This window comes from Alexandromys fortis, unplaced genomic scaffold (genome assembly GCF_014885135.2).
Source record: "Alexandromys fortis isolate MF-2015 unplaced genomic scaffold, M_Fortis_MF-2015_v1.1 scaffold_46, whole genome shotgun sequence".
In the NCBI taxonomy this organism is placed as follows: Eukaryota; Metazoa; Chordata; class Mammalia; order Rodentia; family Cricetidae; genus Alexandromys; species Alexandromys fortis.
In genome coordinates this window covers 11,899,012-11,926,335 of record NW_026067919.1, presented here as the reverse complement: position 1 = coordinate 11,926,335, position 27,324 = coordinate 11,899,012, and the positions used below count along the sequence as shown (strand labels likewise).

At 51.9% G+C, this 27,324-nt stretch overlaps 1 protein-coding gene across 4 annotated transcripts; it reads left to right on the top strand.

Annotated features, from left to right (window-relative positions):
* Positions 1-8: 8 nt before the first annotated feature.
* Positions 9-25,927, top strand: Ogdhl (oxoglutarate dehydrogenase L). 4 transcript variants are annotated; one of them, XM_050140587.1, is made up of 24 exons: positions 9-49; positions 1,933-2,004; positions 3,855-4,059; positions 5,622-5,792; positions 10,299-10,401; positions 10,735-10,850; positions 10,994-11,148; positions 11,916-12,062; positions 13,612-13,702; positions 15,693-15,872; positions 16,035-16,163; positions 17,524-17,703; positions 18,239-18,391; positions 18,940-19,042; positions 19,508-19,636; positions 20,549-20,699; positions 20,953-21,080; positions 22,043-22,221; positions 22,433-22,504; positions 22,586-22,711; positions 22,816-22,888; positions 24,092-24,255; positions 24,412-24,566; positions 25,247-25,927. In XM_050140587.1, exons 3-24 carry the CDS (start codon positions 3,856-3,858, stop codon positions 25,368-25,370), a joined length of 3,033 nt encoding a protein of 1,010 aa, XP_049996544.1. In that variant the 5' UTR covers positions 9-49; positions 1,933-2,004; position 3,855; the 3' UTR covers positions 25,371-25,927. The 4 variants fall into 4 exon arrangements, with proteins under 4 accessions (XP_049996544.1, XP_049996543.1, XP_049996546.1 ...); XM_050140586.1 differs by having other exon boundaries at positions 25-145; XM_050140589.1 differs by having other exon boundaries at positions 25-145; positions 1,933-2,018.
* Positions 25,928-27,324: the final 1,397 nt, after the last annotated feature.

Below are 27,324 nucleotides of genomic sequence, written 5' to 3'. Positions count from 1 at the left end.
CCCGGGGGGGGGGGTGCGCGCTCGCGGGCGGCTGCGCCACGTGACCCAGGTAATTGGTCCAGCACAACGCGCGCGCGTCCCCCTCAGCACTGCCCCTGGACCCGCAGCCCCCCAGGACCGCGGGGCCCGGAACCCCGGCCAGCCGGTGAGCGCGGGTGGCGACCCCCGTTCCCGCGAGCAGGCCTCTCTGCTCCTCGCTGCTGGATCCTGGGGCAGCGCCGCCCGCGACCCGCTGCCTTGAATCCGGTCCTTGGAGGCGGGGGTGGGGCGGAGGGGGAGGACGTGACCTTGTTTTCGCCCTTGACTAAGTGCGGAGTTCCTCAGGACCCCTGGCCCTTTGTGCGGTTCAGCAGGCGAGTGCAGATTTCGTGGGAAGGAGTGAAGCGCCCACAGGGGAGCTTCCGGCTTCAGAGCTGGGTCGCTAGCCGGAAGCTTGCAGAGGAAGCTTGCAGACCCCCTCCCATTCTTTACATTCCGTGGTCCGGGGAGTAGCCTGCCTGGTACCCTTCCTGGGAGAGGGGGCTGCCCAGAGCTGCACTGAAGTTGAGGAGGTCCCAGGGTTGCGCAAGATAAGCAGGCAGCTTCGAAGACCCAGGACTTAGCGGGGACAGGCCCTATACATTTTAACTGCCATCTGTGCTCCCACTTGAAGAAACTGAGGCTGGCCAGATTTTCTGGCTCAAGTAGTCCGAAGTCTCAGCCATTATGGGAGGTGCTTTCCCCACCCTCCCAAGGACCCAGGAGGCCTTACCTGACCCCAAGGGCCATACTCTGCGAAGGCCAGCTCAGAAACCGCAAGACCCACAGGGTCCAAGCCCATGCCAGTCTGGTTGGCTCCCCGCCACACATCCACCTGTAACCTTCAAATAGGCCTCACCTGTCTTTGAACTTTTCCCAGTTATGGGTTTTAGTTTGGCCCTTCCTGTACCTTCTTCCTGACCCACCCTGCTGCCTAGCTTCTTGGCGTCCAGTTTCCAAGAGTAGAGAGAAATGCAAGTTCTGCTTCTTTGCGCTGTTTGAGGTCTTGGGGGTGGGGGGAGGGGGCTCCCTGCTCTGATTTCTTCTAACTGATTTCCCCAAGAGAGCCATTACGGAGCACCTGTGAGAGACTTAGAGGCAGGTTGCCTGCACAGGTTCCAGAGAGAGATGTCCCCAAGATCTGTCCATTAGAAGCTTGCACAGGTCCCTTTTCTGGGGTCCCTGTTGCCAACTTGCCCTGTATGGGCAGCACCTAGCAGGGCTAACTAGGGCTCTGTCTGTAGATTTAGAGCCCAGTAGAGCTCTGGGGTCCTCCAGCCCAGCTGGCATGGGGGTAGGAAGGGCTGGCATCCCCTGTAGGTTGGGTGAAGGCCATAACAGCGTTTGGCTGCCCAGACTGTTCCGCGTTTGTAAAACACAATGTTCCTACACAGGGCCAGGCTGGATAAAGCCAGGCATTGTCCCTATCTGGCCTGAATTGTCCCATCCCCCTGTGGGGGTAAAGCTGGCAGATGGAGCAACTGGGACTTTGCCTCTGAGAGATCTCAGTGCTGCTGTGAGAAGGACACAAGTCCTGGAGCAGACAGCTGGTCAGTCTCCAACTCAGACTTCTCTGCCTCTGCGCCCCGCTGAGGAGCTGAGTGAGCACTGTGACCCTAGCCTTACCTGGCTGCAGGCCCTTTCTCTGACTATAGTCTCTATGCCTTGCCGTGTGGAATGCAGGTGCCGACGCCCCATGGTGGTTTGGGTTCTCGTGATAGCTCCATGTTGTGACCCCAGCTGTCTGACCCTGGGGCCCATACTTTACCTTTGGAAAGCTGCTGCCAGCCCCAAGTGGTTCACTTTGTGTGGGAGGGAACCCTGGGGCACCTGAAGTTCAGAGTTCTGTGAGGCCCCCTCCCTCCCTCCCTGTAGGAGAATGTATTTTCTAGTTACTGATTTTTCTCTGTTCAGACTTGCTGCGGGTCACCTCAGGAGACCACCCTTCTTCCTTGGCTGAGGAACTCGCCTGTCCCTCCAACTCACGTGAGTTTGCACTGGTGAGAGGAGGCACCCGGGGAGAGCCATACCTGTCCTCCGGTGGACCTGATCCCTTGCAGGAGCTCCAGCCAGTGACGTCTCGTGACAGGGCTAGGGTGGAGGAGTGCAGTAGGGGAACAGTTGGCCGGACACACCTAGGGGCATTGATTTAGGGCCGACTCTAAGCAGGACCCGGGAGCCAGTTATGCTGGCTGGAACAGCAGTTTTCAACCTGTGGGTCGTGACCCCTTTGGGGGTTGAACAGCCCTTTCACAGGGGTTGAATATCAGGTATCTTGCATATCAGATATTTACGTTATGGTTCATAAGTAGCAAAATTACAGCCATGCAGTAGCAAAAAAATAGTTTTATGAGCCGGGCAGTGGTCATGTTTTTAATCCTAGAATTTGGAAGGCAGAGGCAGGCAGATCTCAGTGCGTTCGAGGTCAGCCTGGTCTACAAAGTGAGTTCCAGGACAGCCAGGACTGTTACACAGAGAAACCCTGTCTCAAAATAATAGTAATAGTAATAATAATAATAATAATAATAATAATTTTGTGGTTGGGGATCACCACAGCATGAGGAACTGTGTTAAAGGGTTGTAGCATTAGGAAGGTTGAGAGCCACTGCCCTAAAATATATGTGTTCTCAGTCCCAAAGGTGCACAAGGGGCCTGGGCTTCTGGACTCTGATGAGTGGTTCTAGGGTTGTTCTCTGCTTTGAGGCTTGGCCTCCCCAGGCAGGAGAGCCTTAATAGTACTCAGTAGGAAGGATCTGCTCAGGCTGGGCAGGAGACTGAGCCGCTGTTCATAGCCATGGCGTCAGAACAGAGATCCCACTTTCCATGAGGTGGCCAGACACTGGGCCTGCAGGGGGCCTTGGTGGGTTTGAGTGGGAAGCCTGGCAGTTCTCTGGGAGTGGAGGGGACCTTTAAGACTCCTGTTCTGGGGAGAGGTGTCTGAGGAAGTCTCTTCATTGAGAGCTTGCCTGCCCATTATCCAAGCCTCTTCCTTGGCAAAGGGCAGGTAATTGGACAAGTGAAGGGAACCCAGAGTTGTGTCCCTGTGCCTGGGTGGCCTCCAGCTTGCAAGCACCCTGGGCTGACGGTGCTTTGGGTGGTGTTTGTCCCTTGTGTGAGTTCCAGGCAGCATTCATGGCCTGAGAAGGAGCTGCGGCAGGAAGCATCACTTTGCTTCCTTTGGTTTTGCCTCCATCACATGGAGTCTTGGTCCTCACATCCATGAAGCGAAGGCTGGTGAGGTCTGGGCTCCTGCCTTATGGTTTTGCCTGAGAGGAAGGGTGTCCTGACCCAGTATTGCACTCATAGGGAGTCACTGGTGACTTCTGACCAGTGACCAGCAACTCTAGCCATAGTGTGTCTTGTCCCCCCTTGTCTCTCTGAGTCTTTGCTCCCCAGTGTCCTCTCCCTGCCTTTTCTAACCATTCACAGTGCCTGGAGGACCCCTGCCCCACCTCCAAGGTGGTAGGCTGTGTGCCCAGCCCTTTTTTGAGTTACTGCCCACATATATCCTATGATTTTCTGAGTGGGCTCCAGGACTTAGGCTAAGTGTCCTCAGAAGCAGGGCTGTATATGGGGGGTAGGAGGGTCCTGGGACCAACAAAGAGGGAGCCTAGGCTGGAGGGAAGGGCTTAGGATCACTGGAGAAGGTTGCTGAGCCGAAATCTCCCTCTAGGAAATGAAGGTGGAAGAGAGTGTGTTACCTATGTCTCACCTTGGCTTAGTCTGGGGCCACCATCTAGCAGGACCATAGCTGCTAGGAGTGAATTTGCACCTATCTGAGCTTCCTCTTGACTTCGTCCTGTGATTTGTGCCTTTGCTTCATTGCCCATGCTCAGAATGAGTCAGCTGAGGCTGCTGCCGTTCAGGTTGGGACCACAGGCCATGAGGCTCCTGGCCACACGGGATATCCCAATGTTCAGAGGGCACAGGATGTCCTCTGGGCCACCGACCACCGTTCCAAGCAGCAGAAGTGGAGTCAGCTCCAGTTACATGGAGGAGATGTACTTTGCCTGGCTGGAAAACCCACAGAGTGTTCACAAGGTTGGCATCTGCCTTCTGCTTTTCATGGGCGAGAAGCTGCTGGGGTGTGTGGTGGCATGAGGGATTGCTGGGAAGCAGCCATGACCTCAGTCCCTGTGTATCTGTGTGGGGAAGAAGGGAGGGGCTTCTTGCTTTCTTGCTGATGAGACTGGTGGGAGGTGGTTCCCGGAAGATGCCTTGCCCAGCATGCCAGAGACCAGTCCTCCCTGGCTATGCTGAGCTCTTTCCAAGTGGCTCCTGAGGTGAAATTAAGAAATAAATGCCTGTAGATATATGGTCTGATAAACTAGTACTCATCGACAACTAAAGGTGGCGTGGGAGGCCAGTAACAGTCACAATGCTCAGACTCAAGAAGTATGAAAAATCAAGAGGTCCCTCCCAGCCTGCCACGTGCTTTATTCTTAGATTCTTCTCTTTCTGGGATTTTTCTTTATGCAAGCTTTTTGTAAAGATAGCGGAATCTCCCCACTTTTCCGCCAAAGTGACAGGCGGCAGTCCTATTGTGCTCTTTGGCTTTGGTTGGCTCTTCCAGCTCTCTCCGTGTCCGTGCATGAAGAGCCCCATTGCTTGTTTATTTCCACCTGTGTAATAGTCTGTCCCATGGATGCCATCCAGCCCCCAGTAACAAGCTTCTGGTCCACTTCCTGTCTTGATTGCCATGAACAGTGCTGCAGCGTGCACACAGCTGGCTGTAGGAAGCTTTTTCTTCCATCTAAGGGTATATATGTGTGCAATTTTGGTATGTCTTGTCACATTGCTTTCCATGAGGATTGTTGACAAATTCTCCCACTGGTACTACAAGGGACTGAGTAGAGGGTAACAGTGTTTTTCTGGGCTGAGAATGGGACCTGAGGCCTCACACATGTGACACAGGGTTCTCCTAGGAGCCTGACGAGCAACCCTCCCCCAGGACACTGTTACTTACTCTCCTAGAGCCCGGAAGTATCTGTTTGTATGCATGCCTCGTCTTGCTTCTCTGTGAAGTAGCTGGGCCACAGGTCCTCTTCTGCTTGTCCTCTCTGCAGTGTGTGTTGGTACTAAGTATCCTGTATCCACCCTAACAGATGCACCTTTTGACTGCAGACTGCATAGCTGTCCGGCTTCTGCAGTCATTTATTTAGCCAGTTGCTTATTGATAGTCATTTAGGTTGTTTGGACATCACCATTTTTATAGACAACCCTGAAGGAAACATCTGGACACATTTGTGTGTACATACATTTGTGGACAAATTACCAGTAGTAGGATTATTGTCTCAAAGAAATCAAAACAAAAACCTATGCATAGATCTCGTGGTCTGTGCCCACTATCCTGCCATCTTTTAAGACCTGCAACCCGGTGTGCAAGGACAGATTTCCCTCAGGGCAGACGTCCCTGTTGTAGTGAATCTTCACCCAGGTGCTGCATTCTGGGCAATGGGTAGGAGCTCTGTGCTAGTACAGGGTCCCTGAACTGAGGCTCTGGGACGCCCAGAGCACCACGATTCCCAAGAGCACTGAGTGCTTTGGCTATGGCAACTCTTCACATCCTGACCTGGCTGGGGTCTTTCTTTCTCCCTACCCAGTCCTGGGACAGCTTTTTCCAGAAAGCTAGTAAGGAGGCCTCTCTGGGTCCTGCTCAGCCGCAGCCCCCTGCTGTCATCCACGAGATCAGGCCATCAGTCTCAAGTAGCACCAAGACCAGCAAGCTGGTAGAAGACCACCTGGCAGTACAGTCCCTGATTCGTGCCTACCAGGTGAGAGCAATCGATCAATTGAGGCTTGGGCAAGGAGGGCGTGGGGAGGGTGCAGTAGGCGAGAGAAACGGGAGGCCGAGCTCTGATGTCACTTCCATTGAGAAGCAGCCTTGTCATATGCCATTTAGAGCTCAGAGCACCTCCCTGGTAGCTTTTGAATGTGTTTGCTGGCCTGTCTGTTTCCCCATGCCGTTGTCCACCTCGCACACACGATGCTCTGAGTGCCTAGAGGGACACTTAGTAGGTAATCAATTGCATTTAGTGTTAAGTGACTGTGGAACACTCTGACACTTGGTAGCTATTCTCTAGCCTGGGCATTCCAGGAAACAGGGACTGTGTACAGCAGGAGCTCCATTAGTGGAGATGGGATGAATCAATAATTTACCAAACGCAGCTCCCCCACCAGCTGCTCATTCGGAAGGCTTGCACTCTCTCACGCTGGATCCCTAGGCTGGGCCCAGTCGTTGACAGTGTGTCTTGGTGATGATCCATGTTCCTGACAGAACAGACTAATTGGAGGGCCACATTGGTGTCCATGTCATAACAGGTGCAACCACTGAGGATATCTGTGGGAACTGGCGGCAGAAGGCATTTCACAAGGGAAATGTGACATGCAGAGGGTGATGCCTGGGATCCTGGGCCCTGAAGAGACTTGGTGGGCGGGAGCAGCGAGCTGCTACATGGGCCTGGGAACACCAGGGCATTGGCAAATGGAAACAACAGCGCTGTCTCCCGTTCGGCACCCTCTGTGTGGGAGTATGAGGTGAAATGGTGTCTCAGTGGGTCTAACTAGCCTTAGGCAGCACAGTGATTGTTGGACCAGTAGAGCATCCAAAACAAAACAAAACAAAACAACAACAACAACAAAAAATACTCAAAAAAAAAAGTTTAAAGAACTCCAAAGCCTGAGATATTTTTTTGAGAATCAATGTGACGTCAGAAGTGGAAAATTCCACACCTAATTTTATGTGATTGATTGTAGTCAAAACACAGGCATCCCGAGGCCATTGCACAGAACCACATTGCAGCTCTGCATGTAAGGTGTTTGTGAAACCATAAGCGAATTTCATGTTTAGACGTGGGTCCTGTCTCCAACATATCTCATTATGTCTGTAAATATGCCTAAATCAAGAAGAGGGTGAAATACCAAATCCTGATGGTCCCAAGGATTTCCAAAATATCTTCCAGTTCATTGTGTTTTCTTGACTGGTGAAAGATGCAGAAAGTGTGACCTCATGATTGATCTTGATAAGAACAAGCAACATCAACTAGAACCATATTGTATGGAGATTGACGTCTGGGGTATTACTGGAGGGCCTTTATCTGGTCTTATCCCAGCATAGTTCTTAGTCCGTTAGCATCTGTCTATGTGTGGTACTTGCGTGTGAGTGTGTAGGTGTGTGTGTTGGTGAGGCTAGAGCAGAATGTCTGCAGTCTTCCCCTTCCTCTCTGCCTTATTGCCTTGAGACAATGCCTCTCCTTGAGCCAGAGCTTTATTGTTTTGGCTAAGTTGGTTAGCCAGCAAACTCTGGGGGATCCATCTGACTCCATTGGCTTTCACTGAGGTTTCAGGCACGGGAAACCATGCCTACTTGTTTGTGTGGGTGCTGGGGATTTGAACTTGCAGAGGACTCAGCCATCTCTTCAGTCCATGTTGTCCTGTAGCACATCTGGCTACTAGCTCTGTAGCTAAGGATGACCTTGAATGCCTGATCTTCTGCCACCATCTCCCAAGTGCTGAGATGATAGCCATGCACCACCATATCTGGCTTGATCTTTTTTTTTTTTTCTTCAGTTAGCCAGTACCAGATGCAGGAGCCTCTGGATTCAGACATTGACTATTTGAAGCGAGATCACAATAAAACCACAGGTGGCGATGACTGACGTGTCTCCTGCACTCTGCAGTTCCATCACCGTTTATTGTATTTCTTGCCAGTGTTTGTGAAATGAACCGTGGTGGCTTTCCTGTAGAGGTTGCCTCAGTCATCCCCATAGTGCCATTTCTCCAGTCCCTTTGTCCGTGCCAATGTGTAATGTGCTCCTTGAGGCTTCACCCCGTGTGGGCTTGATTTCCCCCACTCAGCTTTTTGGTGGGGATGAGATGGGCACTTCTGCAGTGAGCCACCAATGATGGTAAGTGGTATCTGTCTAGCTTTCCTTCTACCTGAGACACACAGCATGGGACAGCTCCCTTTGTCCACTGTAATTGAGATGCGCTTTGTGGGTGCATCTCAAAGCAAACGCAGGGTCAGGGAGGCACTATTTCCGTTTACTGCTTTTCAGAAATAAGATATTGTGTGCATCCTTCATAAGTAACCGGTGAAGGTTGTTGTCACCCTCCCCCCCTACACACCCCCAGTAGTCTCTCTCTACAGACTAGGCTGGCTTTGAATTCATGGTTTTCCTGCCTCAGCAGTCGCTAAGATTACAGGTGTGCACCACCACACTGAACTTTCTTCTTTTCGTCTTCATTTTATGTGCATTAGTGTTTTGCCTGAATGTTATGTCTGTGTGAGGGTGCCAGATTCCCTGGAACTGGGGTTACAGACAGTTGTGAGCTGCCATGTGGGTGCTGGGAATTGAACCTGGGTCCCTCGGAAGAGCAGCCAGTGCTCTTAACCACTGAGCCATCATTCTAACCCCCAACTTTTTCTTTTTATAGTTTCTCATTAATGAACACACTTAAACATATTAGGTGAATTTTATTCTGTTATAAATTGCGGTCCCCTTTCCTTCCCCCGCTCACCCCGCCATACTTACAGTGTGTCTTTATTCCCAACCCTGGCAGTGGTCAGCACCCCTCTTTGCTCTCTGACTAGTAAGATTCCCCGAGTCAGTCTTTGTCATAGCTAGCTTCAGTTGTCAACTTGACACACCTGGGAATTCCTCAATTGAGGAATTGCCTCGATCAGATTGGCCTGAGGACATGTCTGTGGAGCATTTTGTTAATTGCTAATTGATGTAGGAGGGCCCAGCTTACAGTGGGTGGTGTCTCTTCTAGGCAGTTGGCTTGGGGTGTGTAAGAAAGGTAGCTGAGCTAGCAGTGAGCGGTGGTCCTCCTATCCTTGGATCCTTCCCTTGGTCTCTGCTTCATTTATGCCTCCTTGTTCTTGCCTTGAATTCCTGCTCTCAGTTTCTCTCCATAATGGACTATAACCTGAAAGCCAAGTAACCCTTTCCTCCCCAAATTGGTCTCAATCAGTGTTTTATTACAACAGCAGAAAAATAACTGGAATAGTCATATATTTTATTTTCTCCTTCCCAGAACCGTCTAGGCTTCCAGGAAGTTCTGAGAATGTTCTCTATAAGTCTTGTCAATTGCAATGATCAGAGCTGAGAAGTGTGTATTTTTTTTTGTAGAAAGATAACATGCATTATGGATTTATTCTGATGCAGCTTTATACTTCAAACGTAGGACTAAAGGTTTGACCTCATCCATCTTATGGCACCGTCTCCTTTCAAATATGCCAACAATAAATGTTCTCAGAGATGCCACTGCAATGGCTTATGTGATGTTTTCATAGCCCACACACCACAGTCTTAGAATAACAATGTCCACTGTTGCTACTGATTGGCATTAGCAGAGTGTAGGAGTTTTCCCCTGTAGTTCTGTTTGTCTTGAGGGACTATTCCGCTGGCTAAATGGAATCATTCTTCTCTGCATAGCCATGCTGCTGTGGAAATATTACTGTTTGCTACATCTTACTATTAGTGTTTAAATCTTAATTTAGTTTTGTAATTATAATTTATAATTAAAATATAGTTTCTTACTCAAATCTTCAAAACAAGATATTCTTTTTTTTCCTATGGTTTTTCAAGACCGAGTTTTTCTGTGTAGCCCTGGCTGTCCTGGAACTCTCACCCTGTAGACCCCAGGCTGGCCTCGAACTCACAGAGATCCACTTGCCTCTGACTCCTGAGTGCTGGGGTTAAAGGTGTACACCAACAAGCTATTCTTAAGTCTGGTTCTTTGAAATCTTATTCTTTCAATCCAGTTTTTGCAATTCCTATATTGTTCCATCTCTGTGTACAATGATTTTTCTTGCTTCATGGATTCTTTTTAGCTTGATTTCTTCTAATGCCGATTCGTGTTAATTTTTAAAATGGTAATCAATCTTTTAAATTATTCCTTACTGATGTTTTATTATTATCGTGTGTGTACATGCCGAGTGCGTGGGAAATCATGGAAGTGGTTTCACAACAGCAGATGGGAATTTTCCTTACTCTTGTGTGTATTTTCCTAATTCATATGCCAGATCCTTTGGAAGTTTCTGGAAAATCACACTAATAGTGTGCAGTGTCCAACTTCCTGTATAGGTTTGTCCTTTTTTTTTTTTTTTTTTTTGCCAGCCCTGTGTTGTACTTTTGAACTGGAGCTCTTGTCGCCTGTCATCAGCACAGTAGGATGTGTGACAGCTTGAAACTCTGAAGCTGGAAGTCGGGTGGGGCTCTGAGTCTCCCTTGGACTAAAGATCTGTCCAGCCTTGCTATTTCCCCTTTTCCCAGATCCGAGGCCACCATGTGGCCCAGCTGGACCCCCTGGGCATCCTGGATGCAGACCTGGACTCCTTTGTACCCTCAGACTTGATAACAACCATTGATAAATTGGGTAAGAGCTGTCACCTCCCTGTCAGCCTGGCAGTGCCATACTAGCTGGTGCCCGTGAGGAGCCCCTGGGCCCATGTGGCTCTTTCTGCCTGTTCCAGTTACTGCTACCCAGTCCCCCCAAAGGGCCATGTTCCCACCTGCACCAGGCTCGCCACTTACCCAAGCCCACTGTCATGGCAGCAGCTAGGTGCACATCCTTCCTCCCCTTCCCTGATGGGTGGTCAGGGCTTGCAGACAGGCCTGAAGGGCGGGAGCAGCGGGTCCTGCTACGGTGCTCTCCATCCCCTACCCAACTCCATTGTTTCCTCCTCTGCTGCCTTGGGCTCCTTTCCAGCCTTCTACGACCTGCAGGAGGCTGATCTGGATAAAGAGTTCCAACTGCCCACCACGACTTTCATTGGGGGCTCGGAGAACATGCTCTCTCTGCGAGAGATCATTCGTCGCCTGGAGGTGAGCCCAGGAAGGCATGCCTGGCTTAGCTCTGGCACTCTGAGCATGTGGGGAGGGGGGAGGTGCTTCCTGTTTATTCTCAGACTCTGGGCCTGTCACCCCTCTTGCTGGTTCCTCATAGACATTTCCTCCGTCCCTCTTAGAGCACCTACTGCCAGCACATTGGCCTGGAGTTCATGTTTATTAACGATGTGGAGCAGTGCCAGTGGATCCGACAGAAATTTGAGACTCCTGGTGTGATGCAGTTTTCCAGCGAGGAGAAGCGGACCCTGCTGGCCAGACTGGTGCGCTCCATGAGGTCAGCACCATCTGATGGACAGCATCCATGGCTGGAGGGGCACGCCTGATACCCTAGTTGGGAAAGTAGTGACGCCTAGAGCAAGGGAAAGCAGGCCACTTGCTCCTGCTGCTGGAGGCCCGAAGAAGCCCTTAGGCAAAGCATCAGGACGACATGCTCAGTTACTTTGACCATCAGAGCCACATTGGTGGGCAGGGGTGGGGCTCCAGAGAAATACTGCAGCAGAGGTCACTCTGAGCATGGGCAGAAATAACAAGAGTGTGGCTATGGGAATGACATGACAGAACGCTGTCTCTGCACTGTCCCTGGCATGGGTGAGCATGATGGCATCCTTGGCAGGGCAGTGGAATGCTACACATTGGTGGCTTGGAAGAAGGGACCTTCCAGAGCTGCAGGGGCCTGGCCGCGCATCTGGCTTGTGACTTTCTGAGCAGTGGGGCATGGGCTCAGCTTAGACTTTAGTAGAATAGAAATATTTGGGGCTTACCTAGTGGCAGGACAGTGGCGGGGCAGGAATATTGAGAATAGGGATTTTTGACTATGAAAAGGTATCTGGGAATGGGTGCCAGCTGAGGTTTGGGGAAGAGTTTCAGGTTGCCCTGCCATGTGCTTCTTGTTGTGTGAGTGCGATGTGGTGTTTAGTGTGGGACCTGGACTGTACAGGAAGGAGGTGGCTTTTTGTCCTGGGCATTCAGCTCCCAGAGCTTGTGAAAAGCCCCCAGGAATCCCAAGCTTCCTTTTCTACCCTTTCCCTTTTCCCCAAACAGGTTTGAAGACTTCCTGGCTAGGAAGTGGTCTTCAGAGAAGCGGTTTGGCCTAGAAGGCTGTGAGGTCATGATTCCTGCTCTTAAGACCATTATCGACAAATCTAGTGAGATGGGGATTGAAAACGTCATTCTGGGGATGCCACACAGGTAGGACTACTGCGGACACCCCAGCCCCTGTGCTTTGAGGAGAGAGAGGAGGTGGAAGTCAGGGTGAGAGGCATTGGTGGGACTTAAGACAAGAAACAGGGAACTTGATGGGTTCTCAGGGCCCCTGTTCTGGGCTGTTCGTTACAGCAAGAGCCAAATGCTTGGCCAAAGCCACAGGCAGCCAAGGCCCAGCTAGATTCTTTGGCATGTTGCTGCTTTCTCCAGGACCTCAGACTGGGACACATTCTACTAGAAAGTCCTTAGAATGAGGGGATGTCAAGGGAATGTGCTCAGGGATGTGAGAGTAGGTGGCCCTGTGTTGGCATCCCTTGAACGTAGGTCTGCAGAGATGGGTTGGAGTCAGCGGTCTAGCTGTAAGTTGACCCCATGTTTCCCTTGATGCAGACTTCCAAATTTCCTTCCCTGCGATCTGTGGGCCAAAGCCCTGTTGTAGTCTGGGAAGATGCTTGTGGTTGGGCTGGCACAGGGCTGTACTGCCTTAGGGACTCTAGACGCATGGTGTGAAGAGTTTCTGTCTTGGCAGGCCTGCCAGGGGTCTGAGGTTTGTTTGCCGTGGTCCTTTCAGGGGCCTGGAAATACTCAGTGTCTGGTGGGAAGTTAGGCAGAGCTGACCCTGTAGCCAAGGTGGCGTGGAGCACACAGCTTCGGCTTTGTGTCTTGGGCTATTAGAGCAGCAGGTGAAGATGGCACCTGGGTACGGATGGCTCAAACATCCGTGAGATGTGCTGGGTGGGCGTTTGCCTGGAGGGTTCTCTGAGCAGAGGGACCATCCTGGGCCGGTGCAGGCCTCCACAGTGTGAATGGTAACCTTTGGGCCGTGGAGAGCTTTGCCCAGAGCAGCTCCTTAGGTTCCATGGCAGGGGGTGGGAAAAGTGTGAGGGTGACTGACCTGGAGGGAGCTCTCCCTTCCTGCAGTTGTGTGTAGCTGGGAGTCAGGCTTGGGGTTACTGTTGACCTGAAACTAATGGGCTCTTGGGTAAGTTTCAAGTCACTTGCGTATTCCTATCAGGTTGGTACCCACCCTGCAGCAACTCCCTCGAATAGGAAGTTCAGGCTGGGCTAAAGAATCTGGTCCATGACTTCCACACTGTCCCTTCAGTGTCGTTCCCCCCCCCCCCCAACCTGAGTCCCTTCTGCCCCATCCTTCTCAGAGTTGCTGCTGTCTGGGCTAGAGCAACTCTTAGTAGATTAAGTTCATGGGGGGACATGCCAAGGTAATGGGTTGTTGGTTCAGTGGGGAGGGGATGAGTGGGGGGGCATGCTAGGTGACTCAGTGGCTTCCTGCCCCTCCCCAGAAGGCTTTCTAAATCACTAGTGTTGCAGGGAGTCTCCCTGAAGGAAGCTGGCTGACTGGAACTACTCCTGTGCCCCCTATAGACTAAGGCAGGACTGGAGGGTTGGGCTTGACCAGGGCTCCAGCAGGAAGAGTTCTGATAGGTCCCATGGCAGGTAGGGGGAGTGGCTGTACTTGGCCAATGTAGGAAGGTGGCCAGGTATCAGGTAATAGCCCAGAACATTCTGGTCCTAGGGGCAGGCTAAATGTGCTGGCCAACGTGATCCGCAAGGACCTGGAGCAGATCTTCTGCCAGTTTGATCCCAAGCTGGAAGCAGCAGATGAGGTGGGTGACATACCCTGGCCATGGGGCACCCCAGAGGAGCCTGGTGTTTGGGAGGTGGACTGGGAGAGTTTGGGGCTTGAGTTCCAGACCAACAGACATGGAGCTGAATAAACATGAAGAAGAGTGGCAGGGGCTGGGGTGTTTGCAGAAGGTCCCTAAGGCTTTGGGGACTGGGCGCTGCATTGGACAATCCAGGCCAACCTCACTGTTTCCAGCTAGAGAAACCGAGGCTCAGAGAAGTGCAGGGGCCTCCTAACAGTCTCTCTCTTGAGATTTTTGTTGCTGAGGCTTTGTGCCCACAGTCCCTTTATCAGCCTGGAATGGCTTGTTGGCGCCGGAGAGACGTGAGTGGGCTGATGGCTTCCTATACCCATTAACCTGTCAAGGACATGTCTTCTTGCTCCCACCCTGTGACTTGCATGCCACTGAGACTCCTGGCCATGCCAAGCCCTCAGCCCTACTGCCTCCTTGCCTCTCCTCTGCCTCGTTCAAGGCTCTGCCTGAATTTCCTAATCTGGACATTGTCTGTCTGTCGCTCTTCTGTTCTCTTTGTTTATCTCTAACCTTTTCAGCCTCAGTGTGTGTGTGTGTGTGTGTGTGTGTGTGTGTGTGTGCCTATGTGTCTGTGTGTGTCTGTGAGTGTGTATATAAGCATGTCAGTGTGTGCCTTGAGTGTGTGTTTGTGGGTTTGCCTGTGTGTGTCTGTGGGTGTGTGAGTGTGTGTCTGTCTGTGTGTGTGTCTATGTGTGCATGTTTGTCTCTGTGTGAGTGTATGTCTGTATGTGTGTCTATGAGAGTATGTGTGTGTAAACCCATGTGTCCATTCATGTCTACACGTACATTTGTTTTCCTTTCAAGAATAAGGGAAGAACTTTGTCTCCAAAGCACTAGCACCCAGCATAGGTGTTTGGTTGGTTAAAGTAACTGGTCCAAGAACACCTATCACTGTGTACCAGAGTAGGCCTAGGGTCCACATCCCTGGCTTCTAACCCAGGATCTTCCTGATCTTCATGGCCCTCAGCCACCTTCAAACCTGTAAGCCTTTGTTCTTCCATAGAATAGGCACAAGTCCATGAGATTTCATTCTTGTGACACATCTGTGTGCGCTTGCTCACGTCTGTGGTGAGGCATGTTCTCTGTAGACACACGTATTTTGTCCAGGAGCCATGAGAACAGCTTGGGGAACTATAGGTACCTGGCTGTTTCACTCACGAAGTCATCATCGTTCCATGTCGGCACGTAACGAGCTTGGTTTATTGGCTTCTTGCTGCTGCTGTGGTCTGTGCCAGGACTCTGCTTGCTGTAACGAGCATCCTCGCCCTTTCAGTGAGCATGTGACTGTAGTCAGGTGGTATCTGAGGAGTGCAGTAACCTGGACAAGGAGCGGACACCACAGAGCCTCCCACAGAGCCTCCCACGGGCCCACCCACAGCATGTGCCTCCCAAGGCTGTGCTTTTTTTTGTTGTTTTTGTTCTTCTTTGCCAAATGGATAGGTACAAATTGTTTTATTTGTAACATATCTTTTGATATGAATCAGCTGAGTTTTTTGACTCTCTTGTGTAAAGTCCTTTCCATAGCTTTTGTTTATTTTTCTTGGCTCTTTGGAGCCTCACTTTACTACTTCGCAAAGCCATTTTGCATATCGAGGGCAATTAGCTCTTGCCCTGCGTCTGACTTACCAGTTTGCCTCCCCCTTTGGTGTGCCTGGATTTTTTTCCCCCTTTTTAATGGCAGATTTGTCCTGGCTTAGCTGTCTTACTGCAGAGGGGCTTTATATATTGTTTAGAAAGTAAGTTTTCTCTACTCCTAGATCCTAAAACATCCTCCAGTACTTCTAGGCATTTGATATCATTGTTGTGAGGAGTAAGGTAGCCATTGGGCTCTGGTATGTTCCAAGAAGCCTGGCAGGTTGGCTCAGCCCTTTCCTGTATTGCCCTTCATTCGCCAAGGGGGGGTGTTAGGTTCATCCTATCCCACCTTTCTCCTCAGGGCTCTGGTGATGTCAAATACCATCTGGGCATGTACCATGAGAGGATCAACCGTGTCACCAACAGGAACATCACACTGTCGCTGGTAGCTAACCCTTCCCACCTGGAAGCTGTGGACCCTGTGGTACAGGGGAAGACTAAGGCAGAACAGTTCTACCGTGGGGATGCCCAGGGTAGGAAGGTGAGCTTGTCTGGGTCCAGAGGGTTAGGGTAGCATCTAAAGGTCAGCTTTTGAGAGACTAGATACTGAAGACTTAGATCCTGGGTCTCCATGGAAGAGGAAGTAGGGTAGGCTTCCTAGGCTGAGGTACAGGATCCTGCTGGTTTATACCCTGCCATGCAGGTCATGTCCATCTTGGTCCATGGGGATGCTGCCTTCGCTGGCCAGGGTGTTGTCTATGAGACCTTCCATCTGAGTGACCTGCCTTCCTACACCACCAATGGCACAGTACATGTTGTGGTCAACAACCAGGTAAGGGTGTGGGCTCTATGCCGGGTTGCATGCCCATTTCTATAAGTCCAGGCTGTGGATTGATGGGGAAAGTGAGCCAGCCCTGTGTTCATCCCACTGTCCTGAATCTTCCCAGCACACGTGACCTCAGGTAGAGAACATGATCCCTACCTCAGGATGCAACCTTAGGCAGGGAACCCCCGACCCCAAGCCCTGTGTCCTGGCCTGAAGAATTGGTAGAGACATAAGAAATACATATATGTATTGAACATACATCTGTATGCACTTATAGATAGTTTTGTAATCACTGTAGCTGGAGGTTATACATCCATAGGCTCAATTGACTGTGGATCTAAAATATTCAGACCAAGTATGGTGATACATGCCTGTCATTTTAGCACTGGGCTACATAGAAAGTTCATGGACAGTTTGAGCTGTGTAATGAGATCTGTCTCAGAAAATTTAAGGAGAATGCTTGCCTAGATATGCATACCTTGGCCCAAGCACCACACGCACACACACACCACACACACACACACACACACACACACACACACACGTATTCAGGGAAAAACAAAACAAAAAAAACTAAACCTGTATAAAACACAAATGGGCTTTTTTATGTTCTTGTTCTCTGCAGTTTATGTATAGGGACTATTTGCATACATACATTGTCTTAGGTAATGATTAAAGGTATAGTAACATATAGATCCTATGCAAATACTATAGAGTTTTGTATGGGGGGGGTCCAGAAAAAAATCCTCACAGGTACCACATGTAGCAGCGTGGAGGGGGCGGCCAGGACAGAAGGATGCAGCACAGTAGCCGTAGGTGACCTTGGGCTCTCCTCAGCACACTGGTCTTAGCTGGCAGTCATGTCCCTTTCTTTCCGGGCAGCTGAGGTTAATACAGCTAGAAACCCTGTGTTCTCTGCCGCATTTGCAGCAGCGTTTAATCTTTTCTTGATTTTCGCTGGGAGGCAGGACTTTAATAAGACTGCCGTCTAGATGAGCACGCTGAAGTTGGGAACGGGAACGTCTTGCCCAGAGCGCTGTAGTCACTCTGGTAGATCGGATGCCCATGCAGCAAAGGGACGGTGGAGAAGAGGCTCGGCTTCCTTGCTGCCACTGCCACAGCTGCCACCACCACTGCCACCTCATAGCCACGGCAGTCATATCTGGCCAAGGACTTATTCACTATTGCCCCTTCATGTCCCCTGTATGTCCTAGGTACCCCAATAGACCCCTCCCCCAGCTCTTTGACCTGAGCAAGTTCCAGGACAGTAGGGCTACACATAGAAATCTGTCACACACAAAAAAACAAAAACAAGGAAAAAGTCCACAGGGGGGGGGGGCACATCTGGCTTCACTTGCCCTTGCAGATTGGCTTTACCACAGACCCCCGAATGGCTCGCTCCTCACCTTACCCCACTGACGTGGCACGGGTGGTCAACGCACCCATCTTCCACGTGAACGCAGATGACCCTGAGGCCGTGATCTACGTGTGCAGTGTGGCGGCTGAGTGGAGGAATACCTTCAACAAAGATGTTGTCGTGGACCTGGTGGGCCTGGGGCACTGACAAGAGGCCAAGGCAGGGCTGGGGTGGATGATTTATCCCTGCTATGCTGGGTGTGCTGTGGGTATTTGGGGGTGCTAGAGCCAAGGATGGAGTGAGTAGCCCATTCCTGTCTTGCCAAGAAAGTCAGGTGTGTTTGAGGGTACTGTTGCCATTGCAGGCTTAGTAGCCCATCCTTGCTGGTACCAAACAAACCAGGTGCTTTGGAGGTACTGGGGCTAGAGCCAGGAAGGGGGCTCCTTCTGCTTTGCTGAACAAGCTTGGAGTATTTGAGGGCGCTGGGGTCGGAGAATTGCTGATGGCCCATCTCGATGTGCCACGCTGGCTAGGTCTTCAGTCACATCCTCAGTAAGGGCTAGTTCTTTGAGACAGAGGGTTAGTCTCATCAAGAACCCATCTGTGCAAAGGCCTTGGCATGAACGTTCATTTGGTGACAGGCGAGAGTTGCTTATCAGGGTGCTTCAGGTGGTGCCCTGCCTGCGTGTACACTGAGCACGCAACCCCCTGGCTGCCCCTGCAGGTCTGTTACCGCCGGCGTGGCCACAATGAGATGGACGAGCCCATGTTCACACAGCCGCTCATGTACAAGCAGATCCACAAACAGGTACCCGTGCTGAAGAAGTATGCGGACAAGCTCATTGCCGAGGGCACGGTCACTCTGCAGGAGTTTGAGGTAGGGAGGTGGGACTTCTGGGCATGGGGACAGATCTCAGATGGACAGACTGGGACCATGGGATGGCTGCAGCCCAGTGCTAGACATTGTAGATTTAAAGGATTAGCTGGTGTTCCTTATTCCTGAAAGTCCCTGGTTCTAACAGGGCACGAGGAATTAAGGATATGGTTACAGCCGGGTGTGTCACATGATGGGGAGAAACCAAGTTTCAGACAGGAAGGGGTCTTTCTGTAGGCGTGTTCTTCAGGGTCCTCTAAGAGGTATCTCTGCGCTAGACTTGTGCCTGGAATTGTCTATAGACACGCTAGTCCTTCTGCCTTTACGAACAGAACTTCTGAAAACAAGGTCTGAGTCCCTGCTCTATCTCCCTGGATCTCCTTACTGAGCATGCTCAGGCTCATCCAACTTTGGAGTATCTGCCCAGGCCTCTGACCATGGAAAGTTCTAAAAGTTGGTGATGGAGAGCAGGGCTTTTGAGTTTGGGCTGACTGACCTTCTTGGATGCCCAGGATGTCAACTGTCTGTCCACGCCTTCCTCTCAATTCCAGGAAGAAATTGCCAAATACGACCGGATCTGTGAGGAGGCGTATGGCAGGTCCAAGGATAAAAAGATCCTGCATATAAAGCACTGGCTAGACTCCCCCTGGCCTGGTGAGTGGGGCGCATGTGCCTCAGTGGCCCTCCTCATTGATGAGGAACAATGCAGTGGCTCTGGAAAACAGTCGCTGTGGAGCTAGAGGCTGAGACTTGTCCCTGCCATGCAGGTGTGAGCTGTTTCTGCAGGCAGAGGCAGGCCAGTGTGGAGGAGGTGACATTAGAGCAAGCGTGGCCACCTGTGACTTGCCAGGGGTAGGAGTGGGAGGTACTGGGGTATCTATCCAGTGGGCCCCTCTGCTGGGGATAAGCTGAGTCAGCTGTGACCCCAGGGTTCAGGGGAGTCTGGGGCAGGAGTAGGCTCCAGCTGTGAGTCTTCAGCTGAGGCAGGCCCCAGAGTGCATATTCCTATTCCGATGCGTCTGGGGGAAGGAATTTCAGCTTTCCTGTTCTGGCACAGAAAACTGACCAGGACTGTCAAAAGTCCCACCACCAGTGTATGCATAGATTCTGTCCCCTCAGGCTTCTTCAATGTGGATGGAGAGCCCAAGAGCATGACATGCCCAACCACGGGCATCCCTGAGGACATGCTGACCCACATTGGCAATGTGGCCAGCTCTGTGCCCCTGGAGGACTTTAAGATCCACACAGGTAAGGCTGCTGTGCAAGCTGCAACACGGCCACTCTCCGAGCTGAGACTGTGCCCTGCAGGGAGATTTGTTGGGATACCAAAGGGGAGACAAAGCTTGTGGAATTTCCCTGTTTAACCTCTTGGTGTCCTGGTTCAGCTCTCAAAGCCTCATGTGGGCCCCTTCCCATGTTACTAGCTCCTCACCTCTGGATTTGGGAAGTTAGGCATTTATGAACACCACATTCCAACTGGGTGTCAGGGTGTGGTCTTAGTACCTTGAATCTGTCAAAGGCAGTTTCTAGTGTATTCCTGGACCATGTAGGAGAACAGGGAAGCAGGGGCATCTATGGAGGATATAGAGGAGAACCTGGGATGTAGGAAGAATTCTGCTGTGCCCCTAGCTCAGAACTATACCAAAGGGTAGCCCCATGAGTTCCTGGCTTGTGAGCCTACCTAGTAGGTGGTTACTAACTCCAGCCCCATAGCTGTGGCCACTGTAGTTTCTGTTCGAGAAGCTTGGGGCCTCATGGCTATGGTAGGATGTCTGTGTCTCCTCCAGATAGCTTCTGGAAGCACAACTCTCCCAGTGTGCATGAGGTACCCACTGATGGCACCAAGAGTTAGTGCTGAGTTCTGCGCACATTGCTGGGCTCTCGCTGGGTGTGTGGCATAAACCTTGGTCCCTTCTTCTGGAGAGCAGGGAGAGACCTTCATGGGATTGTCATAGAGCACCCTAACCCAGTCCACTATAGCTTCCTTCTTTGTGGGGAAGCCCAGGCCAGCCCTGGTGTGCCTGCGGTCAGGGGAGGAGAGGCCGCAGGAACCCACCTACAGACTGCTTTCTGTTGAGCACTCAACCCCAGGGCTCTGGTGCTTCAGCCATCCAGGCCGGTGGCTGAACTTCCGTGTTCCTCAGGCATCCCTTCTCTCAGGTCTCTCTCGCATCCTGCGTGGCCGTGCAGACATGACCAAGAAGCGCACAGTGGACTGGGCATTGGCAGAGTACATGGCCTTCGGTTCGCTGCTAAAGGAGGGCATCCATGTGCGGCTCAGTGGCCAGGATGTGGAGAGGGGCACGTTCAGGTGAGGCTGAGGCAGGCAGGGGCCCTGACCCCCCCCCCCACCCCCGTCACTGTCTTGTCTTCATTGAGCCCATGGATCTCCTAACTCAGCAGCACACAGCAGGGAAGGAGAATGTTCCTATGTATCCTCCTTGGTGTGACCAGTCCACAAGACCTTATGGGACAATAACAGGACCTGTCTACCTGCTGTTGCCCAGGTCTGGAGTAGATGACAGTCTACCTGCTCTTCTTCCTGTCCCGATTTCTCTCCCCAGCCACCGGCACCATGTTCTTCATGACCAGGAAGTTGACCGGAGGACGTGTGTCCCTATGAACCACCTGTGGCCTGACCAGGCCCCCTATACTGTGTGCAACAGCTCCCTCTCAGAGTACGGAGTTCTAGGTGGGTGGGGTGCCTCTGGGTCTGGGAGGGTAGGCAATCTCGGAGATGCTGGGAGAGGGGGAGAGCAGATACTAGGATGTCCTAAGGAACTGTGGTTGGACCATTTTTAAAGACATTTGGGAGGTGAGATCACGTCTCACGTAGTCTAATGGGCATCTCAGTTTCGGGAAGGGGATGTTGCTTTGCTTTCTCTGTGACACCTAAACCCTTTCCTGGATACCAGACACAGAGTGTCCAGACAGGAAGTCCAGTAGAGTCCACAGTGGTCCATAGCTGTTGATGCCTGGTGCTGAGCCTGTCTCTGACTCACATGCTCTTATCTTCTCTGTCCTGCACCCCCAGAGCCCTGTGTTGAGGTTAGGCTGTGACTCCACAGGGGACATGCTTCCCCTCTGTTTACCTGAAGCCAGCATACTTCCCCTTTCACTTCTTCTTCCTGGGGTTCAGCTCCACACGTGGGGAGTTGCCTGCCCTTTCTCGGGAACTCCGTACATATTTTCAGGGGTCTTTTTGATTGATGGTCCTGTGTAGTGTCCCCAAGTTGTTTTTAGACTTGGCTCCTGAGCCACATAAGACTGACCGTGGCAGCATATGGGGCAAGAAAAGCATGCTTCCAACAGGTGTGGTGTTGCAAGCCTTTAATCCCAGCACTCCGGAGAGAGAGGCAGGCTGATCTCTGTGAGTTCAAGGCCAGCCTGGTCTACAAAGTGAATTTAGGACAGCCAGGGATATTATATAGACTGTTGTGAAAATAAAGCAAAACCAGAAAAGAGAAGCATGCTTCCACATCCAGGAAGACACATCCAGACCTCTGTGGCCCAGTGAGCCCCTGGCTCACTCTGGCCTGTTGGGAAGGCCGGTTTAGGACTGGTAGCATATACTGAGGGGAAAGGTGGGTTTAACTGGAACCGCTGCTGCTTGGTGGCATTGTACTGAGCTCTGTCTTGGTGTCCTTTGTCTAGGCTTTGAGCTAGGCTATGCCATGGCCAGCCCCAACGCCCTGGTCCTCTGGGAAGCTCAGTTTGGTGACTTCCACAACACGGCCCAGTGCGTCATCGACCAGTTCATCAGCACTGGCCAGGCCAAGTGGGTGCGGCACAATGGCATCGTGCTCCTGCTGCCCCACGGCATGGAGGGCATGGTAAGGTCTAGAGGCTGTCGCAGGCCTAGCTAGAGGGGCAGGGGCACCCCCTTGGTCCCTTGAAGAGCCTCCTGGGCCCCTGGAACTTGGGGGCCAGACTTGTGGGCAAGGTGGGAACAGGCACAGCCGGGGTTAATCTGCTCCTTGAAGCCACCCAGGCACCGGCGTCTGGGGTCTCTGCCGGCTCTGTCTGGATCACACATACTTCCAGGGTCCGGAGCACTCTTCGGCAAGGCCAGAGAGGTTCCTGCAGATGAGTAATGATGACTCCGATGCCTACCCGGTGAGTGCCGCCTGCTCTCCCCAGGCGCGGAGTGGAGCCTAGGTGTAGACTGCCGCCCCTAGCCGCTAGTGTCCACTGCAGGTGTTCACCGAGGACTTCGAGGTGAGCCAGCTCTATGACTGCAACTGGATTGTGGTGAACTGCTCCACCCCAGCCAGCTATTTCCACGTGCTGCGCCGACAGATCCTGCTGCCCTTCCGCAAGCCAGTGAGCTGGCCCTAGCCCATTGGCCCCCGGGGCGGCGTGAGGGTGGGTGTGGGGAGCCACAGACGGGCAGGGGCTGCTAGCAGCTGGCTTTTTACCTCTTCCAGCTCATTGTGTTCACACCCAAGTCTCTGCTGAGGCACCCTGACGCCAAGTCCAGCTTTGACCAGATGGTGTCCGGTATGTGCCTTTTCCGCTGGGATGGCCGTCCGCGTGAGGCTAGTGGCTGCTGTGTGCTTTCTGCCCCTGATCTCCCAGCTCTGTCTTCGTTGGCCTTTCAGCAGCTCCTGTCCTGGTCCTCGCCTGCCATAGCATTGGGAGGTGGACGCCTTGGCTAGGTCAGATCACTGGGAATAAGCTCAGTGTCCCAGGAGCGGGTGGGCTCGCTTAGCCCATCAGTAAGGGCTGCCAGGAGGCGTGATGCTGGTGGAGCAGTGTCTGGTTTGCTGCTATCACTGCCTCCCTCCCTCCCTCCCTCCCTCCCTCCCTCCCTCCCTCCCTCCCTCCATTTTCACTCATGAACTGAACAAACATTGCTGGGAACCTGCTTGCCCTGTCTGAAGCACTCAGTTTCACTGACCTGGGAAGCAGGGGCCAGGCAAAGCACGTGAAGACCTGAAGTGTGACTTGGTAGGGAATCAGGGAGGCGCAAGAACGAAGCCCAGTGGCTAGCAGAGCAGATCTTTCTCGGCTGAGTCCTGAGTAGCAGTGGGGACAGGGTTGAGCCAGTCAGGGCCTCAGCAGCATAGATAGTTATGGGGTTTGTTGTTGTTTGGTTGGTTTTCATCTGTATGTGTCCATTGTGAGTGTCCAGTTAGAGTGGGCCGTCTGAGCTCCACAGGTGCCGCTGGACCCCTGGTGCACTGGCAACTAGTTACCCACCCCAGCAGTTGCCCTCTGCACCTCAGGGCCCTCACGTGAGCTGTGGCATATAGGGCCATTATAACAGCTTCCTGAGAAGTTCCGCAGCTTTCTTGACTTCAGGAAGGAGAGATGGCCAGGGCTGGAGATGGAGACTCTGCTTCAGGGCTAAGGGAGAAGGGATGTACAGTGGCCTCCCAACAGCTGGAGGGGACAGATCTGGAGCAAGATGGCACTATCATGGGTCCAGTATGTTGCTTTCTCTGTCCTTCAGGTCCCTCCCTATTCCCGTACCCCACACTTGGAATGTTTGTCTCCCTAGGGCTCTGCTCTTGTCCACAGGTCTGTCTCTACTCTCTCCCTGTGACAATTTAGGGTATCACCTGTCCTTTATTCCGTCATTGGGATCCAAAGCTGCTTAATGTAAACAGTGTGACCCGAACCAACTCACCAGCCAGGAAGAGCCAGGGGTGCCTGGGGTGCTAGTGTGGATACCCCTGAGGTACCCGGTCTATCCCCTAGGAACTAGCTTCCAGCGAATGATTCCAGAAGATGGCCCTGCAGCACGGTCTCCTGGGCAGGTCCAGCGACTCATCTTCTGCACAGGAAAGGTGTACTATGACCTGGTAAAGGAGCGCAGCAGCCAGGGCCTGGAGGAGCAGGTGGCCATCACACGCCTGGAGCAGGTTTGCTTGGGTCTCTTGAGCGCTGGTGTGGTAGTGATGGACAGGTTCAATTCGCCAGCCTCTGGCTCTGGGCATTGTGTGGGTGCCGAGGTCCAGAGCAGGTTCTGCACGTGTTGTCCTTCCTTGACTGTGCCCTTTGTATCTCCACCTCCCCAGATCTCGCCGTTCCCTTTTGACCTGATCATGCGGGAGGCAGAGAAGTACTCGGGTGCCGAGCTGGTGTGGTGTCAGGAGGAACATAAGAACATGGGCTATTACGACTACATCAGTCCACGCTTCATGACTCTGCTTGGCCGCTCCCGGCCCATATGGTACTGGGCTACCTTCCACCGATGCTAGTCTGCCTTTGGCTCTTGAGCCTGACAGTCCCATACTGGCTTTTCCTGCCTCGTTGGCAGTGCCATCCAGAACTAGCCTCTGCCCTTCTGTGGCAAGCACTGAGTCCCTACAGACTCTGAGTTCTCTGTCTACAGGTTAGCATCCCTATCAGGGTTGGGGTATTGCTGGTGTTACCTTCAAAGAGAGTAAGCCTTAGTATTCTGTAGCCAGGATCAAATTACAGACCCCCTTATATGACTCGGATCTCCTCCCTTTAATCTTAGCCCCTAGCCTTAGTACTGCCTCCCTTCTGCTAGAGAATGTTAGGGTAGGCTAAGTGTGCAGGCCAGCCTCCTGAGGTGCCTAGCAGGTGGCAGCCCCTGATGCTCAATGTAGGTATCTTTGTCTTTGTGATGGTGGGGCCAGGAATGAGAAATGTAGAAAAGCCCAAAGCGTGTTTGCTCCCAAAGTCTCTGGGGTGTGGTGCGATTGTTGTCTCCATGAACATGGAGTGATCATCTTTTCCCTGGCCTGGGTCTGGATAGCTGGGTTTGTTGTGGGTTCACAGTGCACAGAGAGGACTGCCCGTCTTCCTCATGGGGTTGACCCTGCAGTTCTACATCATGTGTGCAGCTAGCCTGGGTCCTCCCCTCAGCTGTCTCTCCTCCTCCAGGTATGTTGGCCGGGACCCAGCAGCTGCACCAGCCACTGGAAACAAGAACGCTCACTTGGTGTCGCTGAGGAAGTTTCTGGATACTGCCTTCAACCTGAAGGCCTTTGAGGGCAAGACATTTTAGGATGAGGCCAGACCTGCTCAGGACTTGCCAAGGGAGGTTATCTGGGAACTTTGGGGCTCCCAGACGAACCACACACATGTAGCTAAACCACACTTATGTAGCAGTTGGGACCAAAGACTAGCATTGCTAACTTTGGTCTCCGTGTTATTTCAGAACTGGTCAGGACCAAGAATTAGCATTCCTTAGATAAAAGGGAGATAGATGTACTGTTACTCTGCTGGCCTTTCTGGATCTCTCTTTCTCCCTCCCCCCTCTCTCTCTCCTCTCTCTCTTTCTCGGTGGTTTCTCTAGCTGTATTGGTCTTGTCTCTAGCCAGCCCCTGGAGCTGTGCACCGTCACTCCCGTCCCCGCTGTCTTCGTTGCCATTTCCCCCTGTTGTCTCCATCCAGATTCAAAGAGATGGTCTCTGCTGAGAGATGCTCTCTGCTGTAGCAATTTCAGCAATAACGGCAGGGGAAGCTCAGCCGCCCCGGGAAACTCTGTGAGATGTAGCGCACACGTGTGACCCAAAGCAGGAAACCAAAGAGCAGAGGAATAAAGGCGTGTTTGGGAAAGACCCGCTGTTCTCCGTTCCTATTGAAAAGCTGGGTGCGGTGGCTGCAGTGGCGCGGGAAGGAGAATGGGGAGGAAGAAAAGCAGTAGAGGGTGTGTCGGTGTCCACACAATAGATTTTCCCTTGAGCTGCGGGCAAGGTTTCCCCGCTTCTCTTTGGCTTCTCCAAAGTTGCCCTAGTTGAACTTGCCCATGCTGAGACGCTGGGAGCTGTGGCCCTTACTTTCTATAGATTACCTGTTCCTGTGTCCCCTTCCCAGAGTGCCTCCTTAAAACTAGGAACCAGGCCTCCAGGTGCAAGGTCGCAGCTTCATGCAGCTTCTTCAAACTTGGGGTCCTGTTTATACATGTGGTTCCCTCTATTTTCTCCCCTTCCCTCCCTGTCACTTTCCCTTCTTACCGAATCCAAGGCAGAGTGACACCTGCAGCCGTTGTTGTACTTTATTATGCTGTTTGCACCCTCATATGTGCCTGCCTTGCATTAGGTCATGCTCCCGTGCCGTTCCCACGCATGCTCTCCCTTCTCATCCTCATGAATTTCTCAAGTCCATATCTAAATCTATTTGTTAGATCCACCATGGTTCTTTTTCTGACTGGGTTAGGAGCTATCCAATGGAGCCTCATGGGCCAGGGCCGGGTATACAGTTAAAGACTAAAGACTGAGACCTTTCCCAGATCGATTGCTAGTATATATGGTTTTTCTTTTTTCTTTTGTTTTTATTTTTGTTTGTTTGTTTGGTCTCTGTATAGTACTGGGAATTTAGCCTAGAGCCTGGTGTGTGTTGAGTGGTCATTTCCCCCCTGAAGTGTCTTTCCAGCCATGGCAATGGTTTCATCCATGAGTTATGAGTCTTCCTGGAGCAAAGTGTGGGTGTTACAGGAGTCAGGAAAGGCTCCTTGTTTGAAGGAGAAGTTGTCCCAGAGGAATAAGATATTACCTGGAAGGGACCCAGGGGCACTCACCAGGGGGTTTGGTTGGGTACATCGTAGAGAAACAAGCTGAGGTTGCACGGGTGAGTGTGAAGTGCGTGAGCCTTACCATCAGCTTGTTGGGTACACTTATAATTCTGCCACAAGAATATAGAGAGGGTGCGAGCAGACTGGAGGGGCCTCCTGTGCAGAGGTGAGTTCTAGATCACTCAATGGGGGAAAACTGCATGAACCAAGGGCTCCTCCCCAATCTAGTAAACGCTGACTGGGTAATAAGCTCTTTAGAAGGTCTGTGACCTCGTTAGAGGGCAAGAAGAGTGGTGATATTAAATAATCTCATTTAAAACAACCGAGTATTTAGAGGAACGATGTATTTCCGATTTGAAAGATCACAGCTGGACACAGCCTACTTACTATGTTCAGCAGAACTCTTGTAAGTGAAGATGAAAGCTCCCGTGGTAAAAGTTGGCTG